Source organism: Micropterus dolomieu, linkage group LG04 (assembly GCF_021292245.1).
Source record: "Micropterus dolomieu isolate WLL.071019.BEF.003 ecotype Adirondacks linkage group LG04, ASM2129224v1, whole genome shotgun sequence".
In the NCBI taxonomy this organism is placed as follows: Eukaryota; Metazoa; Chordata; class Actinopteri; order Centrarchiformes; family Centrarchidae; genus Micropterus; species Micropterus dolomieu.
The window spans coordinates 9,133,923-9,153,529 of NC_060153.1; the positions used below are offsets into that span (position 1 = coordinate 9,133,923).

Genomic DNA, 19,607 nt, shown 5'->3' on the forward strand with positions numbered 1-19,607 from the left:
CCCCCCCCCCCCACCATCCCGACCTCCCCCGGGCTGCAGTGGCTCAGACTGAGCTGTGCAGGGGCACCCAGCCAGTCTTCAGCTGCCCGGGCCCCCAGCGATGCCGCTTCAGATGTGGGCAACGCCTCCCACTACCTCCCCCCTCCTTCCACACTCTCCTGTACTCCCCTAGTCTCACCCACACATGCCTGAGGTTTGGGGTTTTGGTGACTCCCCCCTCCCCTTTCCCCTTTTAACCACCATCAGACCCCACCCTTCCCTTCTCTCCAGTATTTAACACATACCCTGTCTTCCCTCTTTTTCCCCTTCACTCGTTTAGTTTCAGCCCCTCCTGACTGATTTGATTGTTTCTGATAGCCCCTGTAAAAAATATACGTCCCCTGAGCCTAGCTTTTGATTGGAGGTTAAAAATATCAAAGCTTTCTTTTTTTAAAGGTGCTGTTACTTTTATGTTGAATGTCTCAGAGCCAAAGAAAGAGCTGACGGTGCAAGCATTTTGTTTCAAACATCGCTTTGTCTTCCAGGTGCTTTTTTTTTTTTTTTATTGGCCTGCTCATTTTATTTTATTTTTTTGCCCCTTGTCTTTAAAAGCGGCACTGCAACAAATTTATAGAGAGAAGTCTCCTTTTTGAAAAGGTGTCATCAAAGCCTGCTGTGCGATCCAGTCCAAGGTCACTGCCAAGACACGCTGCCGCACCAGACTCTAATCTGAGTGTGTGGACAATTACTTACTAGAGCTTGCGAGTCTGTTAGTCTGAGCCAGACTGAACGGACCTCGGCGGATGATGTAACAAAGAGTTGGCACAGGGTTTGCTGGATCTCAGGTTGAAATTAAAGAGGCCACGGTTTCAGCATTCATCTACACAATATGAAAGAAACTTACAAAAATATTGGTTTTGTTTCTATCTGAACCAATGACATTTATCAGCCATGGTTCATCAATCAGAATCAATCATTTGGTTGATGGTCAGAAAGTTAATTGCAAACAAATTTGCATTTTTGCTTGTTAGTGACTTAAAATTGCCCAAACATTCACTGGTTTCAGATGATTGTCTGTTTTAGATCATATAAATAGGAAATCTTTGGGTTGTTGACTGTTACTTTTCAGAATAAAGTTTAAAAAAATGCCCTTCACAATTTCCTAATCGTTTGACTAAACAATCAAACAATGAATTGAATAATTGACAGATGAATGGAAAATCATTAGTGAATCTCTCCAGAGTGGGCTCAGTAGTGTCTATCGTGAACTAACCTGCATGTGAACCAATTTTTTAGTAAGTCAGTAAGAAAATTTTTTTGCACTGATATTTAATTTACATTACAATGTAGGTGTAATTTTCCTAATTTTGGTCCTTCCTTTCCTATCTGTAACAATAAGACTGTACTCACTGTTAATTGCCTAGATGTGATAACGCGGGAAGATTGCTGAAAAAGAAGTCCAATGGCGCAAGAAATATGTGCAGTCTGACGATCAGACAGTAAAATGACGACTCAGGCTGTGTTATAAACATCCGTCACGGTTTATCAGACCAACTTCCTTGTTCGACCTGCTGTACAAACAAAGTTGTGCGCACATCGTTCCAGTGCAATGAGGAATAATTACTTAAATTGGAGATGTGTTCAGTTTCACCTTCAAATAAAGTGTCTTAGATAATCAGACTGAGCTGTTGACTTGTTTACAACCTGTCTAATCATCTGACTGCAGTTGTTTGTTGCCCTGTCTGACTTATTTTTAGTGATGTCACAGTGTTCCTAGATATTAACAATAAACGTGGTGACTACAATGTTATTATAACATGATAAAAATCACGGCCAAAACTACAGAAATAAGATTTAAACTGTAATAAACTACATTAATCTTTTAAGAAGACTCTGACACATCTTTCTTTACTTGCATTGCTCTCTATCGCTCTCTTTTCAGTCCCTCGCTCTCATTTCTCCTCCAAAGCTCCCCGCTCTCCTCTCTGCCATGGTAAAGTCTGCGCCTCAGCCTGTGCTGGAGACACCTCTCTCCACTTGGCTTATTTTTAGAGTAATTTGTTGGCGGTGTTTTCCTTTTTAATGGCACCAAAAGCAACCCCAAAGCTGCGTGTAGGGAGAGCGGGAGCGGAGGAGGTGGGTGGGTTGGAGGTTAGGGGGCATAAGGCAGGCGGGCCCCAGCTGTGGGTGCTTTGATTTGGCCTGGGAGGTGAAAGCGGCGATTGAGATGCAAGGTTGTGCCAGTTATCTTAACCTCCCACACTTCAAAAGCGGGGCCAGAGCTTGTCCGACTCCTTCCCCTACTCCCTCCCTCCTTCTGCCTCGTAGAGGGAAAGGAATTGGGAGGGTGGGGGCTAAACCTTCGCTAGCCCTCTGAACAGAAGAGCGTTTCATTTCCTGCAAAAAAGTCCAGCCGGCATTCCTGAGCACTAATGTAGAAGGAGGAGGAGATGGAGGGAGGTGAGGGGAGAGGAGGGGGGTCAAGTTGCTCCTGAATCCCAGTGTTTGTGTCAGCTGGACCTTGTGAAGAGCTGGCCTGGTGCCCCCTACAACCAACCACCACGCAAGTACACACCCCTGCTGTTTTTTTTGTTCGTTTTTTTTTTTTAACATTCACGCACACACACGTGCGCGCTTCTCGCCCGCAGCCCCTCAGGCCTCTTCCCCAGGCAGGAAGGCCAGCGCTTTTCATGTCTGTGGTGGGGGAAGGAAAAATGCTCCCCAGGAAACAGGGTGCAGTGCCGGGCGTGCGGCCCTGCTTTAAGATCCTGGGATGAAAAGAGAGAGGGCGGCGGAGGTAAATAAAAGCGACAGGGGCTCTCCTCTTTCTCTCCAAGCGCTCTGCTCCTTTCAGTTTCAGCTCTGTGCAGCACAGGGTCAGCTCTCCTCGGGAAAGGTGGCCTCTGTCCTGTTCCCTTTTATCCACATGTGGTAAAGCAGTCTGCAGGGTGTGTGTGTGTGTGTGTGTGTGTGTGTGTGTGTGTGTGTGTGTATTAAGACTTTGGAGTGTTAAGATGCAGCGAGCAGCAGGGCTCAGCTGACTTCTCTCCTACAAAAACACACTCTTGGCTTTGCCACAAGGGAAAAGCAAACTAATACCGTTTCTTTTCCTTTTTTCGTCTTCACAAAACATCCATATCTTTTTAGTCGCAGGAGGCATCCATCCACCTCTGTCTCTGCCTCTCCACTTTGATCACAGATTCTATTTGATGCTGCTCGGGTCTAAAATAACTCTCCTTGGCTTGTCAATAACTGAAGCTAACTCTGTTATGTTAGCTCAAGCCCGGATCACGAGAGGGAAAAGAACACTTTTGCAGCTTGACAAACCGTTTCCCTGTCAGGGAAAGGGGCCAATTTCACGAGAGTCCTGTGAAGTAGATTGAGCAGTCAGGTAACATTTTTACACCACGGCGTCAGCCTGCACCTGAACCGCGTTGGCTCCAATAATTACCAACATAGTCCCATGAACCCTGCTTGTTTTAACCAACTGGGTCAATATGGCGAATCCTCCCTGTGTGGAGAGCATTTCCTCGTCTTGTTTTCCCATCGCCCACCTGCAGCGGCAGCCTAAATGTCAACCAGAAGCCACACAATTGGGTGCTCATCTTGAGAGAGTGAGAGGAGGAATGAGTCAGTCAGGGGAGGGCAAAGAAGACCCGAGCACTGCCAGCTGGGTCACTGCAACCCTCATGTTGGACTAGATCAAAGCAAGGCCGGCCCACATCCTGTCACTGACCTATAACCCCCCTCTGTAGTTCAGTGCTTTGCTCAACACTGCTGCAAAGGCTTTCATTCAATCAGCTGTAAGACTATGAAGAAAAGGAACAAAAAAAAGATTGATTATGTAGATGATAATGGCAGCAATTTGTCCCTCCCTGAACCGGGGTAGGCGTGCTTGCATGATGAGACACTCTGGAGTCATTCTGAGTCATCTTGATATGTCTGGTTGTGGTTAATGTGACGTGAATGTGACCAGTGTTTGGTATGGGTTACTAATGTGTTTTTAAATTATTTCCCCCCCCTTCACTGATGAGGACCAACAGTTTTTTTTTTTTTACAGCTGAAGTTACTTCATAGTTAGTGTGGCTGATTTCTTTTGTTCCTGTCTTTCTGTTTTTTCTTCAGGAGGAAAACGTAACAATTTCTCCACATGCAAAGCGAAGGCAGCAGCTACGGGCCCTCTGCTAGAGATGGAGGCCTGTTAGATTCCATGAAGACCCTTAAATCTCCAAACTGACGCCTCCAGTTCTCAGAGGACCCCCTCCCCTCCCTCCGACCCCACCCACACATCCCTCCCAACCCCACCTAACCTTATTCCCTCTCCTTCAGCACAATCACATGCCCCCACCACCACCACCAAAATTACTTCACTGTTTGATTCTACTCCCTTCCTGAAGGCGCCTGCTGTAGACACTGAACTGAACAAGACAATCATGATTAGTAAGGAGCACCCTCACACAACCACGTTCTCACCGAAACTCCAGATAACATCAAATTTGACGTCTGTGTTTTGTCAGTTTCCTTTACAATCAGCTTTACTGCAATCCAAGGCACTGCACTGAAAAACAGCAGCAATTTTGATGTGCGCACAAACTTCACCACTGCACCGCCCGAACACCTTTTTCTACGTTACTGTAATTTATTTGTCACCTCGGTTCCTTTTGTATAGTTCACCCCCCCTCCCCCAATGTCTGTCTCTCTCTCTCCCTGGATTTTTGAGACCATTTGGGATTTCGCCCGACCGACCAAACACCTCTTTTTAGACTGCACTAAGGAAGATGGAGTGATCTCATCTCGTCTAAGAAACGTCCTCAAGATGCCATTTTAGCTTGTTGCTGACCAGTTGGTGCAAAAAAGGATCAACATTTTGATTTGCTTTTCATTTCAGACTGAGTTTTATTTTATTTTGAATGCTTTTTTTGTATCTTGAACCCTTGTTTGAATTTCTCGGTGTATATTTTAGTGATTTTTGTTTTTTTAAATATTGTTTTTTTTTTTTATATATATAGTGGTATATATGAAAATAAGCTTTGGACACAGGAAAGCCATTTTTCTTGTTGAAGCGTCTTGCAGAAAATTGAAACTTAAGGCTTCTTTTGATAACTATTTGTAACAAATAGTGACCTCGAGTCTTGCTCAGATGTAAAATAATGCTCAGTATGTGTACTTTTTAAAACTGTCAGGATATGTCACTTTTCTTGGTATTTTTGCAGGCAACATTAGGACAAAGGCGAGAGTGGTAGCTCAGAGGCCTATATTTTATTGTTCTAAAACATGACAAATGAAGCAGATATATATATTTACCCCAGCACTTGGCAGTCTTTCTTTTATTGCAATGGACCTTTGTCTTTTTCTCTCTGGTAGCTAATAGTGTGGTCTTTAGCCATGTTGTTTATTCCATGCAAGCATCTCTGTAACATTTTGATTTTAATGCTCTATTTTAGTATTACTTGATGAATTCCTTTTCTTTTATTATCATATTTTGGGTCACTGTCATCTTGGTATAGCATTTGGCTTCCCAAGTGGTCATATTTGAACTGTTTCAACATGTTTTTGTTTTTTGTAAGAAAAATAAAAAAGGCACCATTGGCTCATTTGATCACTTGTGTGGTGTAAAGACCAGAGCTAGATGTGCCAGATGTAATGGTCTGTGTCATCCTTGGAGATTATAATGTAAGTATGCAAAGATGGTACTGCTATATATTGGTGTTGAAAAACACATTGGCTATAACATGTTTAGTCTTTGTGGAAACTTTAAAAAGCTTAAAAAAACTGACAAGCAATTAAAACTCCAGAAGCACACAATGCTTGAGGCTACATTGATACAGCGTTATTGCAGTGATAATGAAACTCAATTTAAAAACAATTGTGAAAACAATTAAAAACTCTTAAGGTAACAATTGAATTCATTTTTGATGAATGAGCCAAGATCAAAGGAAATTCTATTTATAGTCCAATTCTGTGTTATTTCCAGTAAAACAGCACCACCTTGTGTTCCTGTTGGGTTAACAGGGAAGTAACCAAGTGGTATGGCTGAACATTTCCAAAGCGGTAGAAAATATGACACGCACAATCTGAATGATGCCCTTTAGCCTTTGCCTTGATTTGGATAAAACTCACCAATTACCCATTAACATGGACAGAAGTAACAATACAAAAAAGCTAGAGTATAATATAAAGTACATTAAAGTTGCCCTCCACTCAAATGTGTTTTGCTTATTGTTACTTCACTTTGATGTTTGACCTTCACTGTGCAGTTTCACATTCATCTGCTGGAGGAGGCGAACGTTTCCCACCTTAAATATCAGTTTAAGACATGGAGGTACACCACAACTAGTTTGGAGGCCAATTGTGGTCAAAGATGCAACTTCCACAAGTGTGATAAGGAAACCTGTACTCACCAGGTCAGTGCTCTTACACTGAAAATGGGCTGGAAGGTTCATAATGTTTCAGGTCTGTCAACAAACTACTCATGTGCCCTTACGAACATTGAAACAGGTTTTGCTTTCTGTAATCCTTCCTCCTGTTCATTCTGGTCATTAAAATACCCATTTCAATGTATGTGATGGGGTATAAAGTATTTAAAAGTTTATATGAAGGTACAGTGGAAGGATAGCAAAACAGAAAAACTGTACTAAAAGTAACTGGACGATAGCCACTTGATTTTTAGACAGCTGAACGGATGGAGGACTGTCCATTCTGCCTCATCTCCTCCATTTGAAGCATGTTAGGAAGGGATCTCTTTAAGATTCCCTGTGGAGTGTGACCTCTAATGGTTGTTTCGTTTGTTGTGCACAGACTCGAGGCCTTTCTCATTTCCAAAATTTGTGCCTCCTCTGCTCCTTGCACAGCGTCTTAGTCCCTCCCACCCGAGATTCAAGCTCGAGGAGTCGACGCGAGGAGAGAGGAGCAGAAGTGGCACAAATTTGGGAAATGAGAAAGGCCCACAAGCTCCATGACACGGTGCATGCTCAAGCCAGTGGTTTCCGCTGATCAACAGGTGGTGGTAACGCACCAACATGAGCAGCAACGTGCTAGCAAAGTCAGGGGCGAGGAAGATGACAACTGGCTAGTAAACCTGGATGAACACTTTACAGGTTTTAAAATGTAAAAGTGTTTGCAAATGTTTTATGAGGAAGGAAATGCATTTAACAGATCTGTTAAAGCTCAAAAGATGCACATGATGCATTTTGGTAAGTAACACTGAATGTAAAGTGTAAAAGCTGACTATTGCACTGATTGGCACAACCAGTTCATATTGAAAGTTTATCTTACATCTCAGTGATATTGCAAAATACAAGTTTGTGCTATTTTTGAACTGATGCTGGTACATATAAGAGGCATGTTATGTGTATCTGCAAAGCACGCCAACAACAAGAACAGACACCAAGTATTTGAAAAATCTATTTAATAGTCTCTTCACACATATAAAGACATCATTCAGTGGACCGACAGACAGAAGTCGACTAATGTAGAAGGCACAGGAATCCTTTTCCATTTCTGATCAGTCCTTGTTGGATGGCTCATTTTATGAAGTTTGACTAGTGTATACCCACAAAACAAGCAACACTGTAAAACCAAATTACTTGTACTTGTAGAATCCTTCTCCTGTCTTTTTGCCATATTTGCCCTCTGCAACCAACTTGTTAAGCGACTCACTCTGGGCAAAGAGTGGGTTGTCGGGATCCATTGCGCTCCAGCCTGAAGATATGCAATAACAAAAAGGAGCAGTATTTTACATTTAATCTAATCAGATCATTCAAATTAAGTTTGTTTCTCCTTCCTTGCAGCAGTTTTGTCGTATCACACTTTTAAATTAAAGGCATCACAGTTTATATATATACACACAATATTTACACTATATTTTCCACGTAGTTTTACTCACCATCAATGATGAACTTAGTGGTGTCTAGTCCTACGTAGTCCGCTAGTTCAAAGGGTCCCATCGGGTAACCTGCACCAAGCTTCATTGCAATATCAATGTCCTCTTTGGATCCATGACCTGAGGAAAAAAACATGGTAATACAACATAATGGTAACCAAAGCAGTGCTGCAGAATCAAAAAATAAAAAAAATATTTTAAATAGGAAAATGAATTGGAGCCCCATTGCATGATAGTGAAACATGAACACGACATCAGAGAAAGGCAAGCACAGATACATTAAACCCCCCCAAAAAAGGACAGATTATTTTACAGTCTTGCGTTTCCACTTTAAATCCCAAAGAAACATAATTACGGACACTATTGTGGTGAATGATCCCGAATCACAAACTATGGCGATCTTACTATTGACATAACTGGTGCTCACGCTGGTATACATACCCCTCTCATGCAACCGGATGGCCTCCAGCATGTAAGGAACAAGTAGGCGGTTTACAATGAATCCTGGTGTATCCTGAATAAAGACACATTGGATGCTGCTGAGTGGTCTATTAAATATATTTTAAGTGAATACAGCTATAATGGCATCAGATCGTACCTTGCAGGACACTGGAGTTTTTCCGAGCACTTTGCTGAAGTTCAGGAGGGAATCAAACGTCTCTTGGCTTGTTGCTGAGGTTCCAATGACCTATGAAAGATGAATAACAGGACAACACAAGGAAAACAGAACAATGACTGTTACACACACCACTTGGAAATCCCCTGTCCACTTAGTCACTGAGGTGCTGCAATGTCGGGGTCCTCAACTGACGCGTGCTGCAAGCATTGGATGTGTGAAGCACAGTCCAATTACAATGTCCAGATGTTGACCTTTACTTTTGCTGTTCATTTATTGCTTACAGGTTCTTGAACACAGACAGCACATCAATCACACATTTACCAAATTTGAACCACTGCTACACCACCTGCAGACCACGGTCACAGTTAAAAACACTGAACGCCTCACCTGGCATGCAACACACCTGACTACATTACACTTCCTGTATAAATGCTGTCTCAGTACTGCCCAAAGTGTGCAAAAAGTGAATAGTGCAGTGGATAAGACACATGCCCTTGGTGCGGGTTCGAATAGGTTCGAATCCCACTGCAACCACCAATGTGTCCCTAAGCAACACCCCTAGTTGCTTCAGAGGCTTTGACATATATAGCAATTGTAAGTCGCTTTGGATAAAAGTGTCAGCTAACTGAATGTAATGTCAAAATAAACATCAACTCAAAAAAATAGCCTCTTACACAAACACACCCACGGCCGTAACAATGAATATAGGACAACAGTTTAGTCAGGGAACAAGAGAACAAAGTGTGCTGTCAGGTGATGATTTAAATAAACGTATGCTAATACTAAAAATATTGCTACCTTGGCCACCACCAATACTACCACTACTAATAATAGTACTAAAGCCATTTTTCAATACTGTAAATATTGTTTTTTTACTGGAAGTTAGCGATATTTACCACTCTTATGTCTGTATGCAGCCAATTAGCTTAGCTTAGCACAAAGACTGGTGCTATGTCTCAATTCAGATACATGTAGTACACTGTGTACACTATGTGCTTACTTGCATACTGCATAAATTTCAACAATGTAGTGTTGTCTCCGGTCAAACACGGTTGTTTCACACTTGATGATTGCATCATTTGGCAGGTTCTTTTTCTTTTAAACGGCAAATGCAACTGGACAGATCCTTCCCTCCAAACAAACCGATTACACACTGACGGCTCCTATCAGTATAGTGCTATTTAGTGGGAGAGAACTGAGGGCACCGAAGTCCCTAAAACCTGCATTATATCGAACGGCCAGCAGGGGGCGACTCTTATGGTTGCAAAAAGAAGTCCGATTCCATTAGAAATAATGGTAAAATGACCCTACTTCTCACCGGATTTATTACCTCAGTAAACACTTTCCTAATGAGTTTATGGTCTCAATCGCTAGTTTCATGTCTTCTTCAATACAACATGATGTTCATTTAGTAAATTATGGTCCAATTTAGAGGAAAATAGACCATAAAGCAGGGATTATCTGTCATTGACAAGTTGTTACCATGGCAACCTGTCAATCAGGCTAGAGTAACTTGTACACACAGCACTGTGTAAATTTGAAAAAGCTTAAAATTGTCAGCCCTGTTAAAATGACAGTTAACGTGAATTACAGATGCACCTAGCTAAGCAAGCTGGCTAGCTCAACACACGGCCATTAGCTCCACCATCACGTGCAAACACGGTCATGTCTGGTGCCCTGTCTGCCAAACTCGAGGCTTCAAAATGTCAGTCCACAAACCAATGGGTGACGTCACAATGACTACGTCCACTTCTTATATACAGTCTATGGTCCAAGCTTACCAAACCCCCTACCAACAACTCACTAATAAACATGTTGCATCTCATTTGTTTAATCTATAACAAAAAGATATAAGATAACATATAATGTGTCAATGAAGGAGGTGCTGCAAGGCAGAATTTGTTATTATTAGATAGCTGTTTCCCCGTTTCCAGTCTTTGTGCTAAGCTAAGCCAAATGGCTGATTTGGGTAGCTTTGTATTTATCATACAGACATAAGAGTGGTATCATTCATTTCCACTGTCAAATAAGCATATTATAAATCTCCTTTAACCCCCCCCAGCCCACTAGTAGTTCAATGTCTGGTAAATCAATGAACTGTTATTTATTATTTTAAACAAGCAAATACATTTGTTTTTAAGCATTTTGACATTACTTCAAATGGAGTTATGCAATATGATTTTCACCCCACCTCTACAAGCTTCATCACAGGGACCGGGTTAAAGAAGTGAAGGCCGCCAAATCTGTCCAGCCTGTTGGTGGACCTGGCGATGTCAGAGATGGGCAGAGAGGACGTGTTGCTGGCAAAGATGGTGTGTCTAAAATACCAAGTGCAGAAAGATAGACAGCATATAACACAATATATGGACAGCTGTCAATAATAATGTGCTATTCAGAACTTTCCATTTGAACTTGTTTTTAAATACTTACAACTGAAGTAGGAACACACACACACAGCACTATGACAGGCAGAACAAACAGCAATCAAATGTTGCTTCTGGTTGGCATAAAACCCTTGCTACACTTTTGCTGCACTTGCTTATAAACACACATAAAATAAATGATACAGACATGGGACGCTGCTTACACTGGTGCCAGCTTGTCAAGCCGACCAAAGAGATCCTGTTTGATTTTTAGATTTTCCACAATGGCCTCCAACACAAGATCCGAGCCCTGAACAACAGATCCAGCATCTGTTGAGACTGACAAATTCTGCAGGACTTTCTGGATGAACTCTTCACCTGCCTGAAACAAAAAAGCAATATCTCACATTAATTTCACTCTTCACCATTCACTGTTTTCTTTGGTCTGGTGTCCTACTGTGTCTCACCTCTGGCTTATCAGCAAACTTCTTCTTGACCACTCTTTTAAGGCTCCCTTCAATTCCTTTGACAGCCTTTTTAAGGATGTCGTCACTTGTGTCCACCAGCGTCACCGTGTGGCCAGTTGATGCAGCAACCTTTCAGAGAGAAATCAGTTTAAGATAACTAGATACATATGTATCAATATCAGTTATGTTGAGGTGGAATACTGTTCACACTGTTCTTTGTAACTGCTGCTCATGATTATAGTGGAGGATAGTGGCTGCCTGTCTTCTCTGGCTTAATAGCAGGCAGTCTCAATAAGGACCTAAAACAGCAAATGTAACCAGAAACCAGGGATGTGTAAAGTAGGGCTGCAACTGACGATAATTGTCATTGTTGATTAATCAGTTGATTATTTTTTTCTGATTAACTGATTAGTTGTTTGGTCTTTAAAATGTCAGAAAATGGTCAAATAATGCCGATCAGTGTTTCCCAAAGACCAAAATTATGTCTTCAAATGTATTGTTTTGTCCACAGGAGGGAAGAAACCAGAAAATATACACATTTATGGAGCTGGAATCAGAGAATTTGTCTTTGTCTAATTGATTATCAAAATAGTTAGTTAGTTAGTTATTAATTTAATAGTTGACAACTAATCCAACGTCACCGATTAATTGTTGCAGCTCTAGAGGAAAGATACTCAAAAAAGTCAGTATGCATAGTGAAAGATTTTTGAGCATGCTGTTCATGAAGCACATTGCCAGCGGTGGTGAAACAGCTTGAGGAAGATCTTTGACAACAAAAAAAAAGTAGGCCTGTTTGTACAAAAGTTAGTACAAAACAGTAAAGTAAATTGTCCGCTAAATGCTTATTCTTACAGTAATTTTGCTTAAGCACTCACAGTTCTTTTAGTGACTGCTGTTCAATCTCATAGTTGTTCAAAAGTTTTGGTAGCTAACGCTACAGTACTTTAGCTTAGCCGTTAGCGACTTTAGCTTAGCAGCTAGTGATGGCTTCTCCCTCTCCCTCTCCTACTTTCTCCTGCTCGGTGTGTCAGATGTTCAGTTACTCCTCTGCCTCCTTTAGCTGTAATGGTACGTGTAATAAGTGTAGTTTATTTATAGACATGGAGGCGAGGCTCAGTGATTTAGAAGTCCGGCTCCGCACCTTGGTAGATCAGTCTTTAGCTACTGTAGCTAGCCAGTCCCCGGTAGTCGGTGCGGAACGGCCTGAGTTAGACTGTGGTAGCCGTCCCCCGGCATCTCCTGTGCAGCCAGGAAGGGGTGGCTGGGTGACTGTCCGAAGGAGGAATAGTCGTGAGCATTCAAAGCCCACGGGGCACCATCAACCTGTTCACGTCAGATTTTCCCCATTCGGAGACACACTCGCTGAGAAACCAACTCTGATCATTGGCAGCTCCATTTTGAGAAACGTGAAGTTAGCGAAGCCAGCGGCCATAGTTAAGTGCATCCCTGGGGCCAGAGCGGGCGACATTGAGTCTTATTTGAAACTGCTGGCTAAGGATAAACGTAAATACAGTAAGATTGTTATTCACGTCCTCTGTAATGACTCCCGGTTACGCCAATCGGAGGTCACTAAGATTAATGTTAAATCGGTGTGTACATATGCAAAAACAATGCAGGACACTGTAGTTTTCTCTGGACCCCTGCCATATCTGACCAGTGATGACATGTATAGCCGCATGTCGTCATTCCGCCGCTGGTTGTCGAGATGGTGTCCAGCAAACGATGTGGGCTTTGTAGATCATTGGCAGACTTTCTGGGGAAGACCTGGTCTGATTCGGAGAGACGGCATCCATCCCACTTGGGAAGGAGCAGCTCTCATTTCTAGAAAAAAAAGTTTATAAGTGGACCAAATCCATGACAACCCAGAGTTGAGACCAAGAGGCAGAGTCACAGTCTAACACACTTCTCTGCTCCTCCATTTCAGGAGTTACTTAGTGAAAATCCTATAGTGAGAGGAAAATCCTAGATGTCTGCCCCCCGACCATCGAAATTATTTAAATCAAAGGTAAACAGAAGAGGAGCTGTGCATAAAAACCTCATAAAAATTAAAACCACAAGAGCAATAGTGCAAACGAATAGGAAAATTAAATGTGGACTCTTAAACTTCAGATCTCTCTCTTCTAAAGGTGTACTAGTAACTAATATCAGATTATGATATTGATTTATTTTGTCTTACTGAAACCTGGCTGGGTGATGGAGAATATGTTAGCCTAAATGAATCCACCCCTCCCAGTCATATTAATACTCACATTCCTCGAGGCACAGGCCGAGGAGGTGGAGTTGCAGCTATCTTCGACTCTAGTCTACTAATCAGCTCTAAACCTAAACTAAATTATAACTCATTTGAAAGCCTTGTTCTTAGTCTTTCACACCCAAGTTGGAAATCACTGAAACCAATTCTTTTTGTTATAGTGTACCGAGCACCTGGTCCGTACTCTGAATTCTTATCTGAATTTGCGAGTTTTGTCAACTTCAGTCCGTAAAACGGACAAAGTTATTATTATATGGGATTTTAATATTCATGTGGACGTTGAGAATGACAGCTTTAGTACTGCTTTTATCTCTCTGTTAGATTCCATTGGCTTCTCTCAGAGTTTTCATGAACCAACTCACTGTTTTAACCACACCCTCGACATTGTTTTGGTATATGGTATTGAAATTGAACATTTAATAGTGTTCCCACAGAATCCCTCTTTATCCGACCACTGATAACTTTTGAGTTTGTATTGCTGAACTACACGCAAGATGTCTGTCTGATAGTGCTGTAGCTAAATTTAAGGATGCGATTCCATCAGCTCTAAATTCATTATCAAGTCACAAAGTAACGAAGGACTTCTATGCTAATTTCAGTCCCTCCCAAATCGATCATCTTGTTGATAGTGCTGCAGGCTCGCTGCAAATGACACTCGACTCTGTAGCCCCTCTAAAAAAGAAAATAATAAAACAAAGACGGTCAGCTCCATGGTATAATACTGAAGCTCGCAAATTAAAGCAAATATCACGGAAATCTGAGAGGAATTGGCGTTCCACCAAACTGGAAAATTCTCGTTTAATTTGGCAAGCTTATAGGAAAGCCCTCCGTAATGCCAGAGCAGCGTACTACTCATCATTAATAGAGGAAAATAGGAACAACCCCAGGTTTCTTTTCAGCACTGTAGCCAGGCTGACAGAGAGTCACATCTCTTTTGAGCCAAGTATTCCCATAGCTCTCAGTAGTTACGACTTCATGAGCTTCTTTAATGATAAAATTCTAACTATTAGAAACAAAATTCACCAAGACCTGCCCTCAGCTGGCACTGACTTATCTCTAAACTCAGGAACCTTAGAAACAGCTGTAAAACCAGATATATGTTTAGACTGCTTTGCTTCCCTCAATCTTTACCAACTAACTTCAATAATTTCTTCATCTAAACCATCAACCTGCCTCTTAGACCCCATCCCAACTAGGCTGCTTAAAGAAGTTTTACCCTTAGTCAGCACTTCTCTACTAGATATGATCAATCTATCTCTATCAACTGGCTATGTACCACAATACTTTAAAGTAGCTGTTAATTAAACCTCTTCTGAAAAAGCCCAAACTTGATCCGGATGTTTTAGCCAACTATAGACCTACATCTAACCTTCCATTTCTCTCTAAGGTCCTTGAGAAAGCCGTTGCTAAACAGCTGTGTGACTTTCTACAGAGCAATAGTTTATTTGAGGATTTTCAGTCAGGATTTAGAGCTCATCATAGCACAGAGACAGCACTGGTGAAAATTACTAACGACCTCCTTATTGCATCAGACAAAGGACTTGTCTCTGTACTGGTTTTATTAGATCTTAGTGCTGCATTTGATACCATTGACCATCATATTCTATTACAGAGACTGGAACATTTCATTGGCAATAAACCAGCTTAGAGCGGTTCCTTTAAGTCCTATTTATCAGATCGATTTCAGTTTGTACATGTTAACGATGAGTCCTCCATGCACGCCAAAGTTAGTCATGGAGTTCCTCAAGGATCTGTCCTCGGACCAATCCTCTTCACTTTATATATGCTTCCTTTAGGCAATATTATCAGGAAATATTCCATAAGCTTTCATTGTTATGCAGATGAAACTAATCAGTTAGCTAAACTTCAAATGTGCCTTCAGGATGTTAAAACCTGGATGACCTGTAATTTTCTAATGTTAAACTCAGATAAAACTGAAGTTATTGTTCTGGGGCCTAAGCACCTCTGTGACGCATTATCTAAAGATATAGTTTCCCTTGATGGCATCGCCCTGGCCCCCAGCACCACTGTGAGGAATCTTGGAGTTCTCTTTGATCAGGACATGTCATTTAAGTCTCACATTAAGCAAATTTCAAGGACCGCCTTTTTCCACCTACGTAATATTGCAAAAATCAGGAACATCCTGTCTAAAAATGATGCAGAAAAACTAGTCCATGCATTTGTTACTTCTAGGCTGGATTACTGCAATTCTTTATTATCAGGCTGCTCGAAAAAGTCCTTTAAGACTCTTCAGCTGATCCAGAATGCTGCAGCACGTGTTCTGACAGGAACCATGAAAAGAGATCATATTTCTCCTGTTTTAGCTTCTCTGCATTGGCTTCCAGTAAAATCCAGAATAGTATTTAAAATCATTCTTCTTACCTACAAAGCTCTTAATGGTCAGGCACCATCTTATCTTAAAGAGCTCATAGTACCTTACTACCCCACCAGAGCACTGCGCTCCCAGAATGCAGGGTTACTTGTGGTTCCTAGAGTCTCCAAAAGTAGACTAGGAGCCAGAGCGTTCAGCTATCAAGCTCCTCTCCTGTGCAACCTGGTTCCAGTTTTTGTTCAGGAGGCAGACACCATCTCTACATTTAAAAGTAGGCTTAAGACTTTCCTCTTTGATAAAGCTTATAGTTAGGGCTGGCTCAGGTGAGTCCTGAACCATCCCTTAGTTATGCTGCTATAGGCCTAGACTGCCGGGGGATTTCCCATGATGCACTGAGCTCCTCTCTCCTCTACTTTCTCTCCCTCTGTATGCAACCTCATACCATTATTGCATGTTACTAACACAACTTCTCCCCTTTCCGGTAGTCTTGTGCTTTCTCGTCCCTCTCCTCTCTCCTCCTATCACTTCCTGCAGGTGTTTCTGGCTCTGGAGCTGTGGAGTCTGGATCTGTGGCTGCGAGTCACCTGCTGCCCCCGTGTTCCTGCTCGACACCCTCTGCTGCAACAACTATTGTTACTAGTCCTATTGTTATTATAACCATTAACATTACGATTGTTATCATTAACACTACTATACATATCTATACCATTTTTCATTTAGTCTATAGCAACATCACCTTTACTGTCTTTACCTCTTTACCTTGTGTAGGCTGCCTCCCTCCCCTCTCTCTCCTTCCATCCCTCTCTTTTTCTCTCTGTTCCTCTCTTGCCCTCTCTCTCTCTCTCTCTCTCCCCCCTTCACCCCCAACCAGTCAAGACAGTTGATCGCCCACCCTGAGCCATGGTTCTGCTCAAGGTTTCTGCCTCTTAAAATGAAGGTTTTCCTTGCCTCTGTCCCCTAGTGCTTGCTCTTGGTGGGAATTGTTGGGCTTCTGTTAATAACATCATAGAGTATGGTCTAGACCTGCTCTTTTATGAAAAGCGCTGTGAGATAACTGTTGTTGTGATTTGGCGCTATATAAATAAAATTTAATTGAATTAAACTGATTTATTTGTACTGAACTGTGATACAGTATAGCAAATGGCATATTGTGGCATTGTATACCCTCATTGTATAAGTGGGACACAGCTGAAGTTCTCCAACAGCTGTTTACTGGAGAACAAATTCAGAGAGGTACACTTTGTGGCAAAATGTGTACCTTCCCAAATTCCCTATAGTGCATCTGAGTTGAACCCTTCACCTGTCTTGTCTTTTATTATGTCACACCACAAGGAAAACAACGTTGTTTAGTGATTGACATCCAGACTATCTCTTAACACAACTCCTTTGTGGGATCAAAGGGCGATTGTGCTGTGAGATAAGAAAAAGCATTATCCAAGGAAATATGAAACTAAACTAGCCTAGATGATAGATGACTAGATGACAGGTAACACACAACATGTTGTCTTTTAGACCCTGTCCACACGAACACGGGTATTTTCTTAACAGTGACTTTTTCTACGCGGTTCGGGCCGTTCCTACACACGGAAACGCAGTATCAGGTCGCTGAAACCGAACATTTTTGAAAACTCATGCCAGGGTGGGGATTTTCAGAAACGCTGGTTGCAGTGTTGTCCTGTAGACAAAAAAAAGGGGGGTTTTGCCTTGCGACGTCAGAGTGTACGCCGTTAACCCGCTGTGTCTGATGTCAGATTGCGTGCCACTGCCAGCAACGTTTTCACTTTTCAGTGTGTGCAAACAATAGGTAAATAATGTTTTCCTAGTTTAAAAGTCTCACACTCAGAGTCTGTGACCCAAATGGTTAAGCGCCAGAGGCTTTGTTGATAATGTGAAGCGGCTGCAGTTTGGTTAACTTAGGTGTAGGCACTAAAGGTAGGCTACTTGGTTAGGTTTAAGCACTGTGCGTTGGTCTACAGAAGAGGTGGGGAGATTTATGGTTTATGGACGTGTTTTCAAACACCCTGCGCGTTTCTTTGGGACCTCCCGTGTCTGTCTCCTCTCCAGCGGGGCTGTCAGCTGGCTAGCTATGATGCTAACTGCTAGTTACTTGCTAGTCACTTACCTGTGCTATTCCTGCACCCATCAGTCCACCTCCGATGATTGTTACATGCTTTATAACAACATTCCTGACAGCCGATGACGAGAAACTTCTGCAGATTTGGTGAGTGAAGAAAGCCATGATGTGTCGTCTTGCTACGGACTTCAGGATCTCTTCGGGACATAAACAGCACCGTGCACCCAGTGAGAAGGGCAAACGGAAGAGCAATAGTGACGAGTCGGGCGCGAACAAGTCGGCTTTATGAGCCGGCTCCCGCCTAAGAGCCGACTTGTTTTTGCTTTTGTTTTTGTAAATGAATACAAGACAGAACAACAGGACAGGACAATCAAACATCACAGTATCAGTCAAGTATGGTGGGACTTGTGTATGTTGCGCCAGACAATAGTAGGCTCTAGTTGAATAGTTCAATATGAATATAAAATTCAATACGCATGTCCAATAATAATATAACATATAATGTAAAAGCTTATTTAAGTTATGTGGACACAAACCAATCATAGGTCAATTTGGCTAAATGATAAAAGCCAGTGGTAGCTGAATGAAGAGCCGTTTTGGAGCCTAAAGAGCCAGCTGGTACTGCTGAGCTGAGCCAAATGATCGGCTCACTAAAAAGAGTCGGAATTTCCATCACTGAAGAGGAAGGTCAACGGTCACGTGATCACGCGGAGAAGTACATGACCTTTCACATAGATATACTTTGGTGTTATTAGGTTAAAGAGCATGACCACATCTCAAGGCTCTTAACTGCATCCACCTTTCCCTTACTTGCGTATTTCCCCCAAGGAAACCATGCGAGGACAGAAGACAGGAGGAAATTTGTTTTCAGAGAAATAAGAAGTCCTTTCCTACTAAGTGAATTTGGTTTCTGAGGGTGCTGGCAACTGTCAGTCGGCTTTAACAGCTGTACAGACTTTTGGTTTAGTGTCTGCACCCACACATGTGCACTGTGCTAATAGCCTACTATAAAGGCTCACAGTTAAAGCAGCATGTTTTCTCTCTGTGGCTTTACCTGTTTAACAAACACCTGCACATGATAAACAACTTGCATTCTGTATTTATACTGTGTTCCCTGTTCAGATGCACAGGAATCATTGACGTTTAGCCTGTAGGCCTATAATTTATTCATTGTTTGGATCTGTATTTATTGACATTCTGATTGTGAATTCTCAATCAGAAAACCAAAAATAAAAGTTGTTTCTGAACTTGAGGTTAATCTGTTATCGTCTTCATTACAGTATGAAACTTCATTGATGTTGTGATAGATCAGTCCAAGAGGGCGTGTCGGCCAGTAAAAGATTCCTGAAGGTTGCTTTGTGTATCCTCGCTCATGGCTACTCTGTGGGCCTTTCTCAGGGTGCTCCACGTTTCCCTCACTTGCGTCTTAGTCCCGCCCACCGGGGGATGCATGGAGAGACGCAAGGAAAGCAGGAGAGAAGGAACGAGGAAATATATTTTTAGAGACAAGAGACGTCCTTTCCTCTGAGGCGTCATGTAAAGCGACGTCCATTTCTGATGACGGCGACAGTCAGCTCAAACAGCTGTAGAGACTTTTGATGGAGTTTGTGTCTGCACACGTGCACAGTGTTGGTGCTAAT

At 42.2% G+C, this 19,607-nt stretch overlaps 2 protein-coding genes across 8 annotated transcripts in view; one reads left to right on the plus strand and one right to left on the minus strand.

The window, feature by feature from the left end:
* The window catches only part of lef1 (lymphoid enhancer-binding factor 1), a 44,423-nt gene extending 38,845 nt beyond the window's left edge, over positions 1-5,578 (plus strand). For all 7 annotated transcript variants that reach the window (XM_046048447.1, XM_046048444.1, XM_046048443.1 and 4 more), the window contains one exon: positions 4,105-5,578. Coding sequence is in view for 1 of the 7 variants with exons in the window: in XM_046048449.1 (XP_045904405.1) it covers positions 4,105-4,184 (80 nt within the window). In the remaining 6 variants the exon portion in view is untranslated. The remainder of the gene's footprint in view (positions 1-4,104) is intronic.
* A 1,792-nt stretch (positions 5,579-7,370) lies between these two features.
* Positions 7,371-18,212, minus strand: hadh (hydroxyacyl-CoA dehydrogenase). The gene is made up of 8 exons (XM_046047949.1): positions 18,016-18,212; positions 11,311-11,439; positions 11,068-11,225; positions 10,672-10,798; positions 8,460-8,549; positions 8,303-8,375; positions 7,865-7,981; positions 7,371-7,680 (listed from the first exon to the last, which is right to left on the minus strand). The coding sequence occupies exons 1-8, from the start codon at positions 18,130-18,132 to the stop codon at positions 7,562-7,564; spliced, it is 930 nt and encodes a 309-aa protein (XP_045903905.1). The 5' UTR covers positions 18,133-18,212; the 3' UTR covers positions 7,371-7,561.
* Positions 18,213-19,607: the final 1,395 nt, after the last annotated feature.